This window comes from Oncorhynchus keta, chromosome 24, assembly GCF_023373465.1.
Source record: "Oncorhynchus keta strain PuntledgeMale-10-30-2019 chromosome 24, Oket_V2, whole genome shotgun sequence".
Classification (NCBI taxonomy): Eukaryota; Metazoa; Chordata; class Actinopteri; order Salmoniformes; family Salmonidae; genus Oncorhynchus; species Oncorhynchus keta.
The window spans coordinates 21,386,397-21,406,919 of NC_068444.1; the positions used below are offsets into that span (position 1 = coordinate 21,386,397).

At 44.1% G+C, this 20,523-nt stretch overlaps 1 protein-coding gene across 1 annotated transcript in view; it reads right to left on the reverse strand.

Annotated features, from left to right (window-relative positions):
- msh6 (mutS homolog 6 (E. coli)) overlaps positions 1-20,523 on the reverse strand; it is a 33,209-nt gene that overhangs the window by 5,984 nt on the left and 6,702 nt on the right. Inside the window, exons 4-14 of the mRNA XM_035764482.2 lie at positions 14,999-15,685; positions 14,586-14,738; positions 14,225-14,422; positions 11,343-11,489; positions 10,828-10,918; positions 10,219-10,478; positions 9,645-9,885; positions 9,193-9,491; positions 8,775-8,977; positions 8,490-8,604; positions 8,120-8,306 (exon numbers count right to left, since the gene is read on the reverse strand). Coding sequence (XP_035620375.1) covers positions 8,120-8,306; positions 8,490-8,604; positions 8,775-8,977; positions 9,193-9,491; positions 9,645-9,885; positions 10,219-10,478; positions 10,828-10,918; positions 11,343-11,489; positions 14,225-14,422; positions 14,586-14,738; positions 14,999-15,685 — 2,581 coding nt within the window. The remainder of the gene's footprint in view (positions 1-8,119; positions 8,307-8,489; positions 8,605-8,774; positions 8,978-9,192; positions 9,492-9,644; positions 9,886-10,218; positions 10,479-10,827; positions 10,919-11,342; positions 11,490-14,224; positions 14,423-14,585; positions 14,739-14,998; positions 15,686-20,523) is intronic.

Consider the following 20,523-nt stretch of genomic DNA (forward strand, 5'->3'; position numbering starts at 1 on the left):
AAGCAGACCCTAACTTAGTATATAAACATGCATTTTGTATATATGTAGATGTTGTTTGTGTATAAATGCATGTCTGAAGTTAGTTACGTCCTACAAAATTGTTTTAAATACTCACATGACGATAACATAAAATATAGACCAAATGTCAAATGCATTTAATATTGTGATTGGGGTTGCACATTTTGGGGAATATTCAGAGATGGAAATTCTCTGTGGGAATTAACGGGAATATATGGGAATTAACAGAAATATGCAAATTAATACCATTTAAATTTAGATGTTTTTTTGTGTTGGATATATTTACCATAACATATGGAGCCAGAAACAAACCTTTTACCTTATCATAAGTAGACAATTGCAAATTATTAAATCCTTCCAATAGAAGAAAAAATTAAAAAAATAAAAGACTACGTGCTTTGGTGTGTGTTCCCAAACAAGGACCAGTTGCGCTCTGAGGTGGCTGATGTTGGTGGGATTTAGAGGATGATGGAGGCGCTCCGCACTGCTAAAGCTAACTCTCTCTCCTCTGCTCTCATCCTTCTAGACCTATCGGCTGCCTTCGATACTGTGAACCATCAGATCCTCCTCTCCACCCTCTCCGAGTTGGGCATCTCCGGCGCGGCCCACGCTTGGATTGCGTCCTACCTGACAGGTCGCTCCTACCAGGTGGCGTGGCGAGAATCTGTCTCCTCACCACGCGCTCTCACCACTGGTGTCCCCCAGGGCTCTGTTCTAGGCCCTCTCTTATTCTCGCTATACACCAAGTCACTTGGCTCTGTCATAACCTCACATGGTCTCTCCTATCATTGCTATGCAGACGACACACAATTAATCTTCTCCTTTCCCCCTTCTGATGACCAGGTGGCGAATCGCATCTCTGCATGTCTGGCAGACATATCAGTGTGGATGACGGATCACCACCTCAAGCTGAACCTCAGCAAGACGGAGCTCCTCTTCCTCCCGGGGAAGGACTGCCCGTTCCATGATCTCGCCATCACGGTTGACAACTCCATTGTGTCCTCCTCCCAGAGCGCTAAGAACCTTGGCGTGATCCTGGACAACACCCTGACGTTCTCAACTAACATCAAGGCGGTGTCCCGTTCCTGTAGGTTCATGCTCTACAACATCCGCAGAGTACGACCCTGCCTCACACAGGAAGCGGCACAGGTCCTAATCCAGGCACTTGTCATCTCCCCGTCTTGATTACTGCAACTCGCTGTTGGCTGGGCTCCCTGCCTGTGCCATTAAACCCCTACAACTCATCCAGAACGCCGCAGCCCGTCTGGTGTTCAACCTTCCCAAGTTCTCTCACGTCACCCCGCTCCTCCGCTCTCTCCACTGGCTTCCAGTTGAAGCTCGCATCCGCTACAAGACCATGGTGCTTGCCTACGGAGCTGTGAGGGGAACGGCACCTCAGTACCTCCAGGCTCTGATCAGGCCCTACACCCAAACAAGGGCACTGCGTTCATCCACCTCTGGCCTGCTCGCCTCCCTACCACTGAGGAAGTACAGTTCCCGCTCAGCCCAGTCAAAACTGTTCGCTGCTCTGGCCCCCAATGGTGGAACAAACTCCCTCACGACGCCAGGACAGCGGAGTCAATCACCACCTTCCGGAGACACCTGAAACCCCACCTCTTCAAGGAATACCTAGGATAGGGGTAAGGGTAAGTAATCCTTCTCACCCCCTTCTCCCCCAAAAAAAGATTTAGATGCAAGTGGCTGTTCCACTGGATGTCATAAGGTGTATGCACCAATTTGTAAGTCGCTCTGGATAAGAGCGTCTGCTAAATGACTTAAATGTAAATGTAAAATGGAGGCAACAGGGGAAAGAGCCTCCGATCCACGATGTCCCTTCCACCAGGTGGCTGATGAGATACTTTGGCACGACTGCCATATTGCATTTCCATCCCAAAGCCCTTGCTTGGAAGTGTACTTCACCAGACTGCCACGAACATCGCCCTCATCCCGGCCAAGGTGGCGAGACACGGTAGTGATGACACCGTAGGCCTTATTGATCTCTACACCAGACAGAATGCTCTTGCCAGCATATTTGGGGTCCAACATGTATGCTGCGGCGTGTATGGGCTTCAGGCAGAAGTCTTCACGCTTTTTGATGTATTTCAGAGCTGCAGTTTCATCTGCTTGGAAAAACAGTGAAGTGGGCAGAGCAGTACGGATTTCTCTTACGTCTCTTACTTGGGGTCCAACATGTATGCTGCGGCATGTTTGGGCTTCAGGCAGTGTGCAAGATCTTGAGAATCAGCTGTACACGTGATGGAAGAAAGCACTGTGTATGCAGAGGGTTGCAATGTCATTGAATTGGGGGTAGTTTAACCAAAATATGCCACAAGACCTGGAATTGCCTTGTGTATCCCACAAAAAAAAGGTTAACTGTTATAAGCTAACTTTGATGAATTTAAGCAAAATTACCAGGCTTAACTTCCCATGGAAAAAGTCTGGAAATTTTCCTGGAAAGTTTCCAACCCTAATTGTGATAGCCTCTCATTGACCACATTGGCTTCAAGGCAACCATCAAAGCCCAGTAAATCCCCATCCACATCATCCTCTCCTTTAGACCAACACTGGCAGAGTGTTCTGTCCTCATTAGGTTCATCAATATTTTATAGGGTTGTTTTTAGCAGCGTAGCTCTCTACACACACTGGAAGTGTCCCAAATGGCACCCTATTCCCTATATAGTGCACTACTTTTGACCCAATAGACCAAGATAGCGGAGCAGTAAGACATGTTTGTTTTCGTATTGTCTTTTGTATACATTTCAATCTATTTTTTCCATTTTCAAATTAAACATACCTTCCTGCAACCTGCCTCACCCAACATGGTACGGATCGGCTATTTTTTGACCTTATAACTGGAACCTCCAGAGGTTAGCTCGTTGCTACCGAGTAGCTATTGTGGCTAACGCCCTTGTCCAGAAGCATGCACCAGCTAGCCTCGAGCTAGGCCCATTTCCCAGCTAGCAAACAAAGTACACCAACTACAATACCGCTCTTGCCAATTGGACTGGACCCTTTGTCGACACGGAGACCCGCCGATCCATCACAACTGGTCTGCGGACGTAACGTCGCCCGATGTGCTCTCAACCGGCCTCTGTGTCGTGGATGTTGGTGTTGATCAATCTGCTAGCCTCGGCCTGCTAGCTTCCTGAACGCTGAGTCTCCAGCTCGCCTTGCATAGTTATCGACTACTGAACAGCTCCGTTTCATCTTTACTGCTCATTGGACCCTATGATCTCTCGGCTACAGAGCTGATGCCTGCTGGACTGTTCATTAACACTTCATTTTGTTTATCTGTCGGCCCCAGCCTCGAACTCAGGCCCTGTGTGTCGCTAACTGACCCCCTCTGCCCATTCATCCGTTGTTGTTGTCCTAGCGGTTTACCCATTGCCGTCTCAGCTCTCCCAATCAACACCTGTGATTGCTTTATGCCTTTCTCTAGATGTCAATATGCCTTGTATACTGTTGTTTAGGGCAGCTCTCAGTTTTATTTTACTGCAGAGCCCCTAGTCCTGCTCAACATGCCTCAGAAAGCCCCCCCATGTCCCACCCACCATACATGCGGAGACCGCACCTAGCTTAACTGGCGCCTCCAGAGATAAAAACCTCTCTCATCGTCACTCAACACCCATGTTTACCCCCACTGTACTCGCACCCTACCATACCCTTGCCTGTACACTATGCCCTGAATCTTTCCTACCACGCCCAGAAATCTGCTTTAATTCTCTGTTACCAAAGCACTAGACGGACAGGTCTTATAGCCTTTAGCCGTACCCTCATCCTACTCTGTTCCTCTGGTGATGAAGAGGTTAACCCAGGCCCTGTGTCCCCCCCAGGCACTCTCAATTGTTGACTTCTGCAACCAAAAAAATCTTTGGGTTCATGCATGTTATCAGAAGCCATTTCCCTAAGTTTGCTTTATTCACTGCTTTAGCACACTCGGCCAACCCCGACGTCCTAGCCGTGTCTGAATCCTGAATCCGTCAAGACAGAACTGCTAAAAAGGGGGCGGAATTGCAATCTACTGTAGAGATAGCCTGCAGAGTTCTGTCATACTATCCAGGTCTATGCCCAAACAGATCGAGCTTCTACTTTTAAACATCCATCTCTATAAACAAGTCCTTCACGGTTTCCGCTTGTCATAGACCCCCCTCAGCACCCAGCTGTGCCCCGGACACCATATGTGAATTGATTGATGATGAATGGGGGGCAGAGTTCATACTGCTAGGTGACCTAAATTGGGATATGCTTAACACCCCGGCCGTCCTACAATCTAAACTAGATGCCCTCAATCTCACACAACTTAAAGGAATTTACCAGGTACAACCCCAAATCCGTAAACATGGGCACCCTCATAGATATCATCCTGACCAACTTGCCCTCTAAATACACCTCTGCTGTTTTCAACCCAGATCTCGGCGATTACTGTCTCATTGCCTGTGTCCATTATGGGTCCGCAGTGAAACGACCGCCACTCATCACTGTCAATCACTCCCTAAAACACTTCTGCGAGCGGGCCTTTCTAAATCGACCTGGCCCGGGTATCCTGGGAGGATATTGACCTACAGACCAATATATATCCTGCCCTGCCTTTCTAAAGCCTTCGAAAGCCAAGTGAACAAACAGATCACCGACCATTTCAAATCCCACCGTACCTTCTCCGCTATGAAATCTGGTTTCCGAGCTGGTCACAGGTGTACCTCAGCCACGCTCAAGGTCCTAAACGATATCATAACCGCCATCGATAAAAGACTACTGTGCAGCTGTCTTCAACCTGGCCAAGGCTTTCGACTCTCTCAATCACCGTATTCTTATCGGCAGACTCGATAGCCCTTGTTTCTCAAATGACTGCCTCGCCTGGTTCACTAACTACTTCTCAGACAGAGTTCAGTGTGTCAAATCGGAGGGCCTGTTGTCCGAACCTCTGGCAGTCTCTATGGGGGTGCCACAGGGTTCAATTCTCGTTCCGACACTGGTTCCAACTCGGCCAAAATGACGACAAAGTATCTAATAAATTACCTGTAATCTTGGTCCAAACATTTCAAACAACTTTCCTAATTAGAAAACTAATGGGAAACAGACTGACCCCCCCCCTCCCCATACTCAGACATTATTCAAACAGCTTTCTTTGGTCTTGGCCATAGTGGAGTTTGGAGTGTGACTTTTTGAGGTTGTGGACAGGTGTCTTTTATACTGATAACAAGTTCAAACAGGTGCCATTAATACAGGTAACGAGTGGAGGACAGAGGAGCCTCTTAAAGAAGTTACAGGGAGCCAGAAATCTTGCTTGTTTGTAGGTGACCAAATACTTATTTTCCACCATAATTTGCAAATAAATTAATTAAAAATCCTACAATGTGATTTTCTGGATTTCCCCCCCTCATTTTGTCTGTCATAGTTGAAGTGTACCTATGATGAAAATTATAGGCCTCATTTTTTTAAGTGGGAGAAATTGCACAATTGGTGGCTGACTAAATACTTTTTTGCCCCACTGTATATCACTGGTCATCCCTAAAGCCAACACCTCCTTTGGCCAACTTTCCTTCCAGGTCTCTGCTGCCAATGACTGGAACGAATTGCATAAATCACTTAAGTTGGAGACATATCTCCCTCACTAACATTAAGCGTCAGCTGTCAGAGCAGCTTACCAATCACTGCAGCCTTACACAGCCCATCTGTAAATAACCCATCCAACCAACTACTGACATCATCCCCATATTTGTTTTTCTGCTCTTATGCACACCAGTATTTCAAGTTGCACATATCACTCCAGTGTCAATAGCTAAATTGTAATTACTTCCCCACTATTGACCTATTTATTACCTTACCTCCTTACTTCATTTGCACACACTGTATACAGATTTGTCTGTTGTGTTATTGACTATACGCTTGTTTATCCCATGTGTAACTCCGTTTTTGTCGCACTGCTTTGCTTTCTTGGCCAGGTCGCAGTTGTAAATGAGAACTTCTCTACCTGGTTAAATAAAGGTGAAGAAAAATAAATAAATATATATTTTAAAAAACAGTCATGGTCAAAAGTAGTGCACTATAACAGGTAATAGGATGCCATTTGGGAAACATTCCATGCTTAGAGTAATGACCCAGACAAGGCTGTTAGTGAAACACATTATGTTGCTGCAGTAGAGCGCAATCATTAACAATGCAATCATCTCCTTTCCCCTTCTGTTTTCATTAGAGCAGAACTGAGTATGGCTAATGTGGCTTGGTAAAAGTGTAGGCATGCCAAGTGAGGAGAGGTTGGAACCTAAATCCCTTTCCAATCGTTTCATTCTGAATAGAACCACTATTTATCTTGTTCCGTTCTACTGTTCCAACCAGAGAAATAGAGTTCTGAACTGGTACGAACCCCCCAAACTGTACAGGTTTATATTGTTCCTTTAAATTCCTTATTTAACCTGTGCAATCAGAGCTAAATGTTTTTTTTTTTAAACTGTTGGATTCTAGCTTGAAATATACTTATTCATTTTACCATACTAGAACATATTGATTACTTTACATGTGTAAGAAATGTATTGGGGTCAATAGAGGGTGGATAAGAACTAGGTGTATGTATGGAAAGTTACTGAGTGAGGAAGGGGGAGTACAGAGCGTTTACATTCTGTTAAAACATGGTATTGTTAAATCTCAAGGCTCTTAAAGAGGCAAAGGGCAACAGTCTGGTTTCAGTCACTGATAAGGTAGGACAGGCGTGGAGAGGAGCGAGGAACTCATCCGAGGTCAGATGAACAGTCCTATACTACACATATTTCCACTCCCAGGTTTTAGCAGGAGGCGGGGCCATGAGTACGCCAGTGAAAGGAACCAATTTAAGTTCCTGACGAGCAACAGATGTATTGGCTGTCTAGACGTGCAACAAACTGACTCCGCCTAGGAGGGTATAAATATATGAGCTTGTGTAAACATGTCTTTGCAGCTGTTTCACCCAGTGGGGAATAAACTGGGTTTGACCTTTTCCTAGTCATCTGTTTGAGTTTTTACTATGTTTAGAACCAAACAGCTCATTGAATTACTTCAATCAGTGCGGCTAGAGCAGCTTGCTATGAAGCAGGTAAGCTAGTTGTTCACATGCATGATGGACTGACACGTGTAGGGAGTGAGATGCGACACATTTTGAGGGTGTGGAGACAGAGGTTTGGCTTGAAGTGCTGGGCATCTTGTTATGACATGCATTATCTGAATTAGATACACACAATTATACCTAGGAGCTTCTATGGAGGAACTTTGAATGTCCTTTGAACTTCACGCTGGACCACTGGTAGCTAACAAGCTTGTGTGCAGAGCTGCACCAGAATTAAAAACACATTATTTTTTGTAGTTAAGGAATCCATTGTGAAATGTGATAACTATAGTATCCTTAACTAGCATTGAAAAAGTTAATCCATTCTTCTGTAAAATCTCTGTCCCCATCTTCTGAATCATGCTTGTATAGTCAGTAGGCTACAGCCGTCTATGCTTCGCAGGGGGGAGGGGCATGTAGCTTACACACGCAAAGATTTTCAGCAGCAGGCAGACACTGGAATAGGTTTGAGTGAGGGCTTTGCTTAGGTGTTTTGAAAAAAATGCCAGTAAAATCAAATAAACCAGTTCCCATGCTTTTAAAATAACAGTTCTATTCCAGAACAGTAGAAATCACTTTCATTCCAATGCAGAAAAAAATGTCCCTTTTCCAGTTTTTGGTTTGGTTCAAACCCCTGCCAAATATGATTATAAAGCCTACTGTTTATAATGGGTGTACAAGATCAGTTTGTAAATGTGTTTAGGCATTGTCAACAAACCAATGTCTGTGGCTCACCAGGTGCATGAACTGTATCTATGGTAACCAGCAGCACCTGGCTGCAAATCAATATTAGGTATAATGCACCTCAATACAGTGAGTAAGCTGTAGGTTTATGGAATCGTTGATTCTTTTGAATTCAACTAGACCTACATGATCATGAGAAGATGTTGATCAATGTGCATTTGATTTGACTATTTAAAATACATACAAATGGTACACCAGGCAACAGATGTATACCAACAATTGCCCAGGATACTCAGAAGACTCATTGAGCTAGTTAAATAAAACTAATAAATCAAAGCTTACCTAGCACAGCCATGCACTCCACCCCAGTCTGCCAGTCCCTATAGTTCTTGTCAAAGTTGTAGAAGAGTCTTCTCATGCAGTCCTTCAGAGCTGCGTCTCTCTTCTCCTCAAGACTCTGGAGCTCTGAGAACAGACGCTCTATCTCCCTGGTCCAGTAGCGTTTCCAGCCCTTCTTAGTAGACTTCACCTGATAAAATAGAGTTCAGAAAAGTTTCTTAAAACTGTCACTCCACAATATTTTACAAGACATACTACAGATTCAAAATCACATTGTGGAACACTCAGTATTTCTAATTTGGCAGACGCTTCTTATTTTCACCCCAGCGGGAATCAAACACCTAAAAATGGCATTGCTAGCAGCCACTCTGACCTTGTACTCCTCAGGAATGTTCCTCTCCGAGACACTGTCTGGTACTTCCATCTGAAAGCGGTTCCGTCCCGTCCCCCAGTAGGTCAGGTTCCTGCAGCCCAGCCTCTTCTTCTGCCTGGCAACATTCAAGTTTGTTAACTGCATTTAACATATGCATTTGTCCAAGAAAAATATAGCAAAAAAGCTCATTTCAGTTCTCCATTGGGCATGCTTTTTAGTCCAGGACTAAGTGTAATGTGACCCTGGGAAGGTGTCCTAAATGTGTTTCTCAAGAGATGAAGGTACCTGTCCAGGTAGTCCTGTAGGTCCCTCTCACAGGCCTTGATGCCGCTGAGAGCCTGGTCAAACTCTGGGTCAAAGCCAGTCTTAGGGGTGATGACTCCGGTGGCGCGGGCCTTCTGGTGGTCGAAGGCTGTGTCCCAGCGTTTCAGCTCGGCCGACAGGTCAGGGAAGAGGCCCTCCTGACCATCATCCTTCAGGTTGACCACCTGATGAGATTACATGAAATTGTAATTTATTAAATCGCCAAGAGGAAAACAGTTTGTCATACTTGGTTACAACCACAGTAAAAACAAACACAAATACTCAACATTTAAAACAATCACAAGACGACACCAATAAATACAGGACATTTAAAAAGTACAGAATTAATATAGTAAAAAGCACAATTATAGTGACAGGTAGTGCTGTGGTGTGTACAAACCTGGCGCAGCAGCCTGGACCGGAAGTCGACCGCGACCGGTCCTAGTATGGTCACAATCTCCTGCATGGTCTTGAAGCCCTCCAGAGCCGAGAGGAAGTCCGCAATCTTTTTCTTACTGTAGGTGACCTCTTCATACAGAACAGCCCTGCTGTCCGGGTGGTCCTGACCCTTCGGAGTACCGATGCTGTGGATCTTACTAAGGAGCCTCTCCAGATCAGGGAGATTTTTGAGCAGGTCTGAGACCTCTGTAGCCTGGGCCTGCACTCCCATCAGGTCCTCCAGGGCATCCAGGCGTTCCCCTATAAACATTATAATACATGGGGTTTATATAGCGCATTTCAATGACCGAGCAAATCAGAAGAAATAAGACCATAGCAGACCAACCAATGAAAACAAGAACAGGGTTCAAAACAATAGGTTTCTGCATTTGTGTATTTTCGTGTTCCCCTCACCTATGGATGTGGGGTTACAGAGCGGGGAACAGAGCCACTGCTTCAGCAACCTTTTACCAAATGGAGTACTACAGGTATCCAGGCGTTCCAACAAGGTCCCCTCTGTACCCCCCGACACATTCTGCAGGATCTCCAGGTTGGCTAGTGTCACCCCATCCAGGACCATACGCTGACGGGTCTGGGAGAAGAAACTGGTCGGCCCGGCTGCCTTCTCCATCGCCACATCCACTGGGATATATTCCTAGAATTTGGGATAAAATCATAACTTGGCGCACCCCTGGAACCTCTTGCCTAGGCGCCAGGCTGTTTCTGCTCTCTTGACAACTCCATATGGAATCGTCCTGCCATGTTTGGTTTGACAGTGTCAAAAGAATAGGCCAAAGCATAAACAGATCTGGGACCGGGCTACGCCTGAAAGGCTCAAACTAACCAAACTACTTATTCTCCTACAACATTCACTAATTTATGGTCAGCAAATGTTCATAATACAAATGAAGCATTAAATCAATGACTTAATTGGTTTAATTGCTTAATTATTATGGTGGGCTAATCGGTTAACCATTGACATCCCTACCTGGAAGTTGGTCATGGACAGCAGCTCCTGGTCAACCAGACATTTTTTTAAGTAGAACATACAGCCTCCCAGGGCCGACAGAGCCAACTCATACCCCTCCTTAGGGGTCAGACCCAACGAGTCGCTCTCAGACGTCATGGATTTGAGGACAGAGGGGAGAACACTGCTCTCAGACTCCTCATCCTTCCTCACACTCTCTTTAAAGTAGTCTTCTTCAGCTAGGGTCTTCAGGGTCTTCTGTGCATCCCAGAACTGGGAGCCTGTTGAGAGGGAGGAGGGTGTAATGTAGTGAACATTACTGTTATTCCAGTCCATGTTTTCATTATATTGATAACCGATATACAATATTCCAGTCCATGTTTTACTCACGCACTAGTTGAGCGAGAGAGAGCAAGTGAACAACAATGTTGGTAAAGTACAGTTCAGACACCCAACCAATTTTCATAAACAAAGACTGACGTTACAGACTGGAAGTATGGGAGAGGAAGGGGTCACTGTAAAGCTGTAATCAGTATCATTGTAAATAAAGTACTAAAAAAGTGGATGAAGTGAAATATTGATGTATACAGACTGACATGATAAAAAAAGTATTGAAAAAGAACTGTGAACCTGCAGTCAGCCCCTCCTGCATAGCCGAGGACAAAGAAGCCTTGAAGATTTTACGGGTTTCGGCTGAAGGGTTCCCCTTCTCAAAGAGCACCTGTGTAAACAGAAAGAAAATAAGGGAGCATTTTATATACATTTTCCTTTATGTCTAAAAACTTTTACGACCAGGATGGGGCAGATCAATGTAGTGTGTCTTGTTGTTGGGTGATTGTGATATGCTGTAAGTGTTGTGAAAACTAGAAAGGGTAATTTCTCTAAATAATAATTGTGTGACTTCTGTCCAAACATGAAAATATTTTTATGGTAGTGACCGAAGTTAACAAGTTTAAATTGTTAGTGTTGAACAGTAGAGGATGCTGAGGGGAGGACAGCTCATAATGGCTGAAACAGAGCGAATGGAAAGCATGTGTTTGATGTATTGGATATCATTCCACTTATTCAGCGACAACCATTACCATGAGCCATTCTACCCAATTAAGGTGCCACCAACCTACTGTGCTGTAGAAGTAGTGACTGACCTGTGCAGGGGTGTAGTGAGACAACAGGGTGCGGAGCCGGGAGCAGTGTCGGTCGTCCTGGAATTGGCCCACATAGAAGTACCCTACAGATGTGTCCACGAAGCTGACCCCATAGGTCCTGCAGCGCCCTGAACTTTCCTCCTCTGCCTTGAGATGAGAGGTGATACTTTGATGCAAAACACATTACTGCACAACCTCCATGTCACACAATATGGAAAACTCAAGGTTAGAGGAATTTGACCCAAACATAATTATTAGATAAACTAACCCTGTAAAAAGGACAGTGTTGGGGAGTGGTAAAATACATGTAGTTCAACTAGTAATTTAACTATATTTTGCAGTAGCTTGGTGGTAGTTGAACGCAATGGTGTGTTGGTAGCTAGAAAAGTAGGTCATCTAATTTTGCCCAGAATTTCCCCAAACGGCCCGCCCGGCAAAGGAATGGCGCCCTGTGCGAAACATTCCAAGAGAAACTCTGAATTAGAAGTCGACCGATTAAAAACTGGCACGGCCGATTTAAAGGTTTCATAAATCGGTAATATGCATTTTTGGACACCGATTATGGCCGATTACATTGCATTCCATGAGGAAACTGCGTTGCAAGCTGAGCACCTGTTAGGCGAGTGCAACAAGGAACCAAGGTAAGTTGCTAGCTAGCATTAAACTTATCTTATAAAAAAACAAATCATTCTTCGCATAATCACTAGTGAACTACACATGGTTGATGATCTTACTAGGTTTACTAGCTTGTCGTGCGTTGCATATAATCAATGCGGTGCCTGTTAATTTATCATTGAATCACAGCCTACGTCGCCAAACGGGGGATGATTTAACAAAAGCACATTCGTGAAAAAAAGCACAATTGTTGCACGAATGTACCTAACCATAAACATAAATGCCTTAAAATCAATAAACCTGCATATTTTAGTTAAGAAATGTGTGTTAGCAGGCAATATTAACTAGGGAAATTGTGTCACTTTTCTTGCGTTCAATTGCAACAAGAGTCAGGGTATATGCAACAGTTTGGGCTGCCTGGCTCATTGCGAGCTAATTTGCCAGAATTCTACATAATTATGACATAACATTGAAGGCAATGTAACAGCAATATTTAGACTTAGGGTTGCCGCCCATTCGATAAAATACGGAACGGTTCCGTATCTCACTGAAAGAATAAATGTTTTGTTTTCGAAATGATAGTTTCCGGATTTGACCATGTTAATGACCAACGGCTCATATTTCTGTTTATTATAATTAAGTCTATGATTTGATAAAGCTATCTGACTGAGCGGTGGTAGGCAGCAACGGGCTCGGAAGCATTCATTCAAACTAAGCAATGCTTGCTTCACAGCAAGGTTTATGACTTCAAGCCTTTTAACTCCTGAGATCAGGCTGGAAATACTATTAGAACATCCAATAGTCAAAAGGTATATGAAATACAAATGTTATAGAGAGAAATACTTGACTCGTCATAATTCCTATATTAACTACAACCTGAAACTCCTATATTAACTACAACCTGAAACTTCTTAACTGGGAATATTGAACCACCAGTTTTCATATGTTCTCATGTTCTGAGCAAGGAACTTAAACGTTATCTTTTCTTACATGGCACATATCACACTTACTTTCTTCTCCAACACTTTGTTTTTGCATTATTTAAACCAAATTGAACATGTTTCATTATTTGAGACTAAATTGATTTATAAAAGTGTTTATTCAGTATTGTTGTAATTGTCATTATTACACACAGACACTTAAACATAATAATGATATTGATATTATTATGATATTGATATTATTATGATATTATTATTCCCCCCCAAAAAATGTGGGCCTCCAGTAATCCGTATCGGCGTTGAAAAATCATAATCGGTTGACCTCTAGTAAGGTCTACTGTATCCGGCGCATGTGACAAATAAATGAGACGATCAGTCTTAAAATGGAAGAAGTTTGAAACCACCAAGACTCTTCCTAGAGCTGGCCGCCCGGCCAAACTGAGCAATCAGGGGAGAAGGGCCTTGGTCAGGGAGGTGACCAAGAACCTGATGGTGACTGACAGCGCTCCAGAGTTCCCCTGTGGAGATGGGAAAACCTTTCATAAGGACAACCACCTCTGCAGCACTCCACCAATCAGGCCTTTGTGGTAGAGTGGCCAGACAGAAGCCACTCCTCAGTAAAAGGCACATAACAGCCCGCTTGGAGTTTGCCAAAAGTCACCTAAAGACTCTTGGTTTCATCAGATGGTGAAGCATGCTGTTGAGATTTTTTTCAGCAGCAGAGACTGGGAGACTAGTTAGGATTGAGGCAAAGATGAATGGAGCAAAGTAGAGAGAGAGATCCTTGATGAAAACCTGCTCCTGAGCGCTCAGGACCTCAGACTGGGGCAAAGATTCACCTTCCAACAAGACAACGACCCTAAGCACACAGACAAAACAATGCAGGAGTGGCTTCGGGACAAGTCTCTGAATGTCCTTCAGTGGCCCAGCCAGAGCCAGGACATGAACCCAATCGAACATCTCTGGACAGACCTAAAAATAGCTGGGCAGCAACGCTCCCCATCCAACCTGACAGAGCTTGAGAGCATCTGCATAGAAGAATGGGAGAAACTCCCTAAATACAGGTGTGCCAAGCTTGTAGCGTCATACCCAAGAAGACTCAATGCTGTAATGACTGCCAAAAGTGCTTCAACAAAGTACTGAGTAAAGGATCTGAATACTTATGTAAATGTGATAGTTATTTTTATTTAATACATATGCAAAAATGTCTACAAACCTGTTTTTGCTCTGTCATTATAGAGTATAAATGATTTAATCCATTTTAGAATAAGGCTATAAGGTAACAAAATGAATATAGTGTACAACGCATCACAAAACATATCCTACCTTCTCCTTGATGCTGAGGAGGTATTTGCTGTGTGTCTCAGAAGGGGCTCCGTCCAACACACTGTAGGTCTGCGTTCCCCGTGTGATGATTCGGCATACCTCACGCTGTACCACCCGGTCAAACTTGGTGGGCTTCAGCATGGTCTTACAGCGAGCCTCCATCATGTCTGGAGTCTCCGTCTGCTCCACACGTGCCACCTAACATAAGAAATACTTTAATGACTGAGGAGAAATTGGTTTGCCAGCAAAACAGCAGTGATGGGTGGAAATAGTTACATATCACAATATTATTTTGGATAACATTAAGCCTTTTAAAAAGGATGAGTCTAAGCTTTCTTTTAAAAACAAAATGGCTCCCCACCTTGTATCCCCTCTGCACCAGTCCATCTGAGAAGCGTCCAAAGCCTATCTCGGGGAAGCCAGAGTGGGCCCAGGCCCCCTTCATGAAGGTCAGACCCAGCTCGTTGACACCAATCACAGCATCCATGTGGTACAGCTCATAGAACTTACCCACCTGAGTAATAATACATTTGACTTGCACCTTTCTAGATGAGGACACTAAAAGGTCAGATTCACAGCCACAAATTCTGCCTAGTCCTAGACTAATAAGCATGTTCAAAGGTGACTCTCCAAGATTTCAGGCCTTTCTGGAGGCAACAGGGTGTCTGACCCTGTACAAGATGGGGGTGCCTAATAAACTGGCCAGGGAGTCAATGTTAAACAAAGAAGCATTGCACCTCCACCAAAATACAGCATTTTAATGATTTATAGTACCTTGAAGAAGAGCACGGCATCGAACGTCTCCGACTTGAGCTGCCACCAGCGCCGCATGCCTGGAGTCGTTTTGTTCAAGAAGTCTTCTGGGACATACAGAGTCGTGGGATCGTAGTCTTCCTCAGACTGTCTCCGTCTCTTGGCGTCTTTCCTCCGGCCTTCCTGTAGCCAATCAAGCTTCTCATGGTCCCATACCGTAGCCCCACCTTGCCCGCCGGCACCTGAGCCATTCGCCTGGCTGTCGAAGCTCTCCGGGGCCGAAAAGGCTGAGAGTCGAGACTTTGTGTCGGCTGTGAAGGTGCTAGATAAGGGGGCTCTCTTGGCGGTTTCTGGAAGAGTGGGAGTCTTGGGTTTTGGTTTGGCACTGGATGGCTTCTCTACGGGTCGTTTGCGTTTCACCGGTTTAACTGGGCTGTCAGGTTCAGCCTCACATTCACTTTCTACATCTTCCTCCGACATACTGTTCACTACCTCTTCCTCATCTTCCTCACTGCTGCATCCGGCCTGTTCTGGTTTGAATTCGTCACCCGAGCCTTCACTGTCGGAGGCAACCACGATGCGGCGACGCTTGGACTTGCTGCCCTGTTCTGCTGTGGCACGGGAGGAACGGCGACTAGGCTTAGACTTCACTGTCTCCTCATCTTCCTCTTCAGTTAAATCTTCGTCGGTCAATGTTGACTTATCAAGCTGTAGGAGAAAAGGCAAATGAAAATACAGTACTTCAGTTTTTCAAGAGAGAAAAAAAATGATATGGGCTCCCGAGTGGTGAAGTGATTTAAGGCACTGCATCTCACTGCTTGAGGCGTCACTAGACACCCTGGTTAAAATACAGGCTGTATCTAAACCAGCCGTGATTGGAAGTCCCATAGGGTGGCGCACATTTGGCCCAGTGTTCTTTTTCTTTTCTTTTTTATTCAACACATTTGCTTTACACATGCCAGTTTGCACACAAGACAAAGAGTAACATATGTATATATAATGATACAGTATTTATCATTATTGAGTGGTAAGTTCAATGTTGAAAATAACTTGTTCTACACTACAAGATGGGAAAAGTTTTGATACTGGCTTACATTTTTCGATGCAAATGTGTCGAGATCGTAGGAGAGTAATTGATCCGTACGGATCAACCGCCCATGGTTCGGCACGCGTGTGAACTGCAGATCAATTGCAAAGTTTAACCATCAGCGTGAAATACAGTTTTACTGCCGCTGTTACTTTTAAGTCATTTCCTACGTCTCGATGCAGAGTTGCAGTGAAAAGATAAAGACGGTGCTGTGTTTTGCTCTGAAGCCTGATTGAATAACTTTTTAAAAGCTGTTGTGTTTACTGTTCACGTGTTGAATCCCAACGTATCAATCCTGGATGCTCGTGTTGCAAAAAGCAAAGAAGAAACGAGCAGTGACAGCCATGACTGGCAGAGGAGCTGAAGAACAGGAAAAGCCTCACGCTTTATTTAAGTCTCATGGATGGGAGCATTTAGGCTTCCCTGTCAAATATGAAGATGGAAGAAGGGTGGTGGACAACACCATTACGGTGTGTGGGCATTGTGCCACAAGAAAGCCGTATGCTCATGGAAATACATTGAGCGTGGCCACACATTTAGAGCAGCATCACCCTGGTGTGTCAGTGACGGGAGCCAACTCAGCCAAGAGACAACTTCTCCCCGCGGCATTTAAGCAGCCCGTTGCTGTAGAATCAGACCGGGCTAAAGCCATCACCAAATCTATTGGGATGTTTATCTCTGCAGACATGAGGCCATATTCTGTTGTGGAAAACAAAGGGTTTAAAAATATGGTGAAGATCATGCCAGAACTTTAGGAACCGGAAAATAACAAAATTGACGATTAATTATCCAAGGCATCCTCTGTTGCTCTCACCTCACACAGGTTGACCTCCAGGGTAACGGAAAGCTTTGTGACTGTTCACTACACCAGAGGAGTGGGAGATGTTAAGTCCGGTGCTATAGACACGCCCTCTATGAGAGAAACACAAATCTGGCGCAGGTACTGCTAGGAGCAGGAGCAGAGTGGAAGCTAGAGAGGCCCAATAGCAATATCCCAATCATCACAGATAACGCCAAGAACCAAGTAAATGCAGTGATAGAGGCTGGACTGGGGATACAGATAGCTTGCATTGCACATGTGATCAATTTAGCATCTCAAAGGGGAATCTCAGTAAACCAGATGGACCGCCTCCTTGGGAGGATCAGGAAGGTTTCCTTTTTCCACCGGAGCACAACAGCCACTCATGTGCTTAACACCAAGCAAGAAATGCTACAGCTACCAACTCACAAGCTCATACACCATGTCACAACAAGATGGAACTCCACCTATGACATGTTGGAGCTCGATCTTGAGCAGCAGGCAGCTGTGAAAGTGGCAGGAGGTCCTCCAGGTGCTCAAACCCCTCAAAACGGTTACAACCTTATTGAGCACCGAAACTGCACCATCAGTGTTCATGATCCTACCTCTGAAAACAAGGAATAAAGCACCATATCATTAGAGATGTCAAGGCTGCCATTAGAGGACCTGAACCCCAGATACCCCCCTAATGTACAGGAGTACCTTCATAGATCTACCGCACTGGATCCAAGGTTTAAGTCAAATGTTATTTGTCACATGTGCCAAATACAACAGGTAGAGAGACCTTACAGTGAAATGCTTACTTACAAGCGCTTAACCAACGATGCAGTTTTAAGAAAATATAAGAATAAATATTTAAAGAGCAGCAGTAAAACAACAGCGGGGCTATATACAGGGGGTACCGGTACAGAGTCAACGAACGGGGGCACCAGTGGAGGTAATTGAGATAATTATGTACATGCAGGTAGGGTTGTTAAAGTGCCTATGTATAGATAACAGGGAGTAGTAGCAGCGTGGGGGGGTGGGGCAAATAGTCTGGGTAGCCATTTGATTAGCTGTTCAGGAGTCTTATAGCTTGGAGGAAGAGGCTGTTTAGAAGCCTCTTGGACCTAGACTTGGCGCCCCGGTACCGCTTGCCCTGCGGTATCAGAGAGAACCGTCTATGACTAGGGTGGCTGAAGTCTGACAATTTTTAGGGCCTTCCTCTGACACCGCCTGGTATAGAGGTCCTGGATGGCAGGGAGCTTGGCCCCAGTGATGTACTGGGCAGTAAGCACTATCCTCTGTAGTGCCTTGCGGTCGGAGGCCGCGCAGTTGCCAAACCAGGCAGTGATGCAACCCGTCAAGATGCTCTCGATGGTGCAACTGTAAACCCTTGGAGGATCTGAGGACCCATGCCAAATCTTTTCTGTCTCCTCAGGGGGAATAGGTTTTGTCGTGCCCTGTTCATGACTGTTTTGGTGTGCTTGGACCATGTTAGTTTGTTGTTAACTTGTTCCGCTAGCGGAACCCCTTACCAACAGCCAATGAAATTGCAGGGCGCCAAATTCAAAATCAACAGAAATCTCATAATTCAATTCTCTCAAACATACAAGTATTAGACACCATTTTAACCTGTTTAGGGTAGGGGGCAGCATTTTCACTTTTGGATAAATAGCATGCCCAAACTGAACTGCCTCCTACTCTGTCCCAGATCCTAATATATGCATATTATTATTAGTATTGGATAGAAAACACTCTGAAGTTTCTAAAACTGGTTGAATCATGTCTGTGAATTGTTGGGGAATAATCAGAATTGGTTGGTAACATAGGTAAGATGTTTTATATTCATCATATGTTTGTAAGTTACTTCTCATCAGAATGTTATTTTTGTATAATACTGTGGCGGGGTTGCAGTTATCCGTTCTATGTGAAGACTAAGTTGCATGGGCCGCAGAGAGGGGAGAGGTCAAGGTGTCATCATGTGTAAACATATCTTTTGCTCCACTGTGTCTGTGTGCCAGTCACTCCCTACTTTTCCCATTGGGGAGAGGAGGATGGAAGTGTCTGGAATCATTCTATGCTCTCCGTGAGTTTGTATCTAAATGACAATTTGAAATATGCCTGTTGATATGGAGGATTGGTTTATGGTTCTAGGGTTTGAGTAAGGAGACAAAGCTGAACGATTTATTATGTCTATGCTGTCTGACTATGTGTGTTCTTTGCTATTAAAGGATCTCAGTTGCAATGTGTAAGGGGGCTCTCAGAGAATTCATGGATAGACACTGAATTGATTTCTCTGAGAGTCACAGGGTTGTGATAAAGCTCCTATAATTAAAGATGGACTTTGATAACTAACTCTGACTTGTGTTGTGGTTTGCGCTCATGATTTGGTAAATAGAGGAAATTTCCATGACAGAGTATAACAGGTCTTATTTAGAATGCGAAACCTGGAGGACAAACCATTGACTTTTTTTACGATTTTTTCGACTTTCCTGCATTTCCTACCACTTCCACTGGATGTCACCAGTTTGTAGAAATTGGTTACGGTTTTTCCTTTGTGTAATGAAGAAGTACCATTGCTCAGAACGAACGTCACTTCATTCTGTATCAAACGTGCCAAATAAATTGACATTTTGGATATATAATAGATGGAATTAATCGAACAAAAAGACCATTTTGATGTTTATGAGACATAGGAGAAGCTTGTCAAACAAAAGAAGCTTGTCAAAGGTAAGGCATGATTTAGATTTTATTTCTGCATTTTGTGTCGCGCCTGCAGAGTTGAAATATGCTACTCTCTCATTGTTTACTGTTGTGCCATCATCAGATAATAGCATCTTATGCTTTCGCCGAAAAGCCTTTTTGAAATCTGACATGTTGGCTGGATTCACAACGAGTTTAGCTTTAATTTGCTACCTTGCATGTGTAATTTAATGAAAGTTTGATTTTTATAGAATGTATTTGAATTTGGCGCTCTGCATTTTCCCTGGCTATTGGCCATGTGGGACGCAAGCCTAACATAATGATATGTTCTGTCAGCAACTAGTCACAGAAAGCATACAGCGATTTTCCAACCAAAGAGAGGAGTCACAAAAAACAAAAAGAGATAAAATGAATCACTAGCCTTTGATATTCTTCATCAGATGACACTCCCGGAACAACATGTTACACAATACATGTTGGTTTTGTTCGATCAAGTTCATATTTATATCCAAAAAAACTCAGTTTACATTTGGCTTTGCCTCCAAAACATCCTGTGAATTTGCACAGAGCCACATAATTACAGAAATAATAAACATTGATAAAAGATACAAGTGTTATTCACAGATTTAAAGATATACTTCTCAATGCAACCGCTGTCAGATTTCAAATAAACTTTACAGAAAAAGCAAACCATGCAATAATCTGAGTACAGCAATCAGAGACCAAAACAACCCCAAAAGATATCCGCCAAGTCAGAAATAGCATTATAAATATTCACTTAATCACTGCCAGACCAGTGACTCAAAGATTCCTTATGAGCCCCTCCTTTATAGTAGAAGCCTCAAACAAGTTTCTAAAGACTGTTGACATCTAGTGGAAGCCGTAGGAAGTGCAAAATGACACTATAGACACGGTGTATTCCATAGACACTGTGTATTCGATAGGCCAAGAGTTTTTTTTTTATTTTATTTTTTT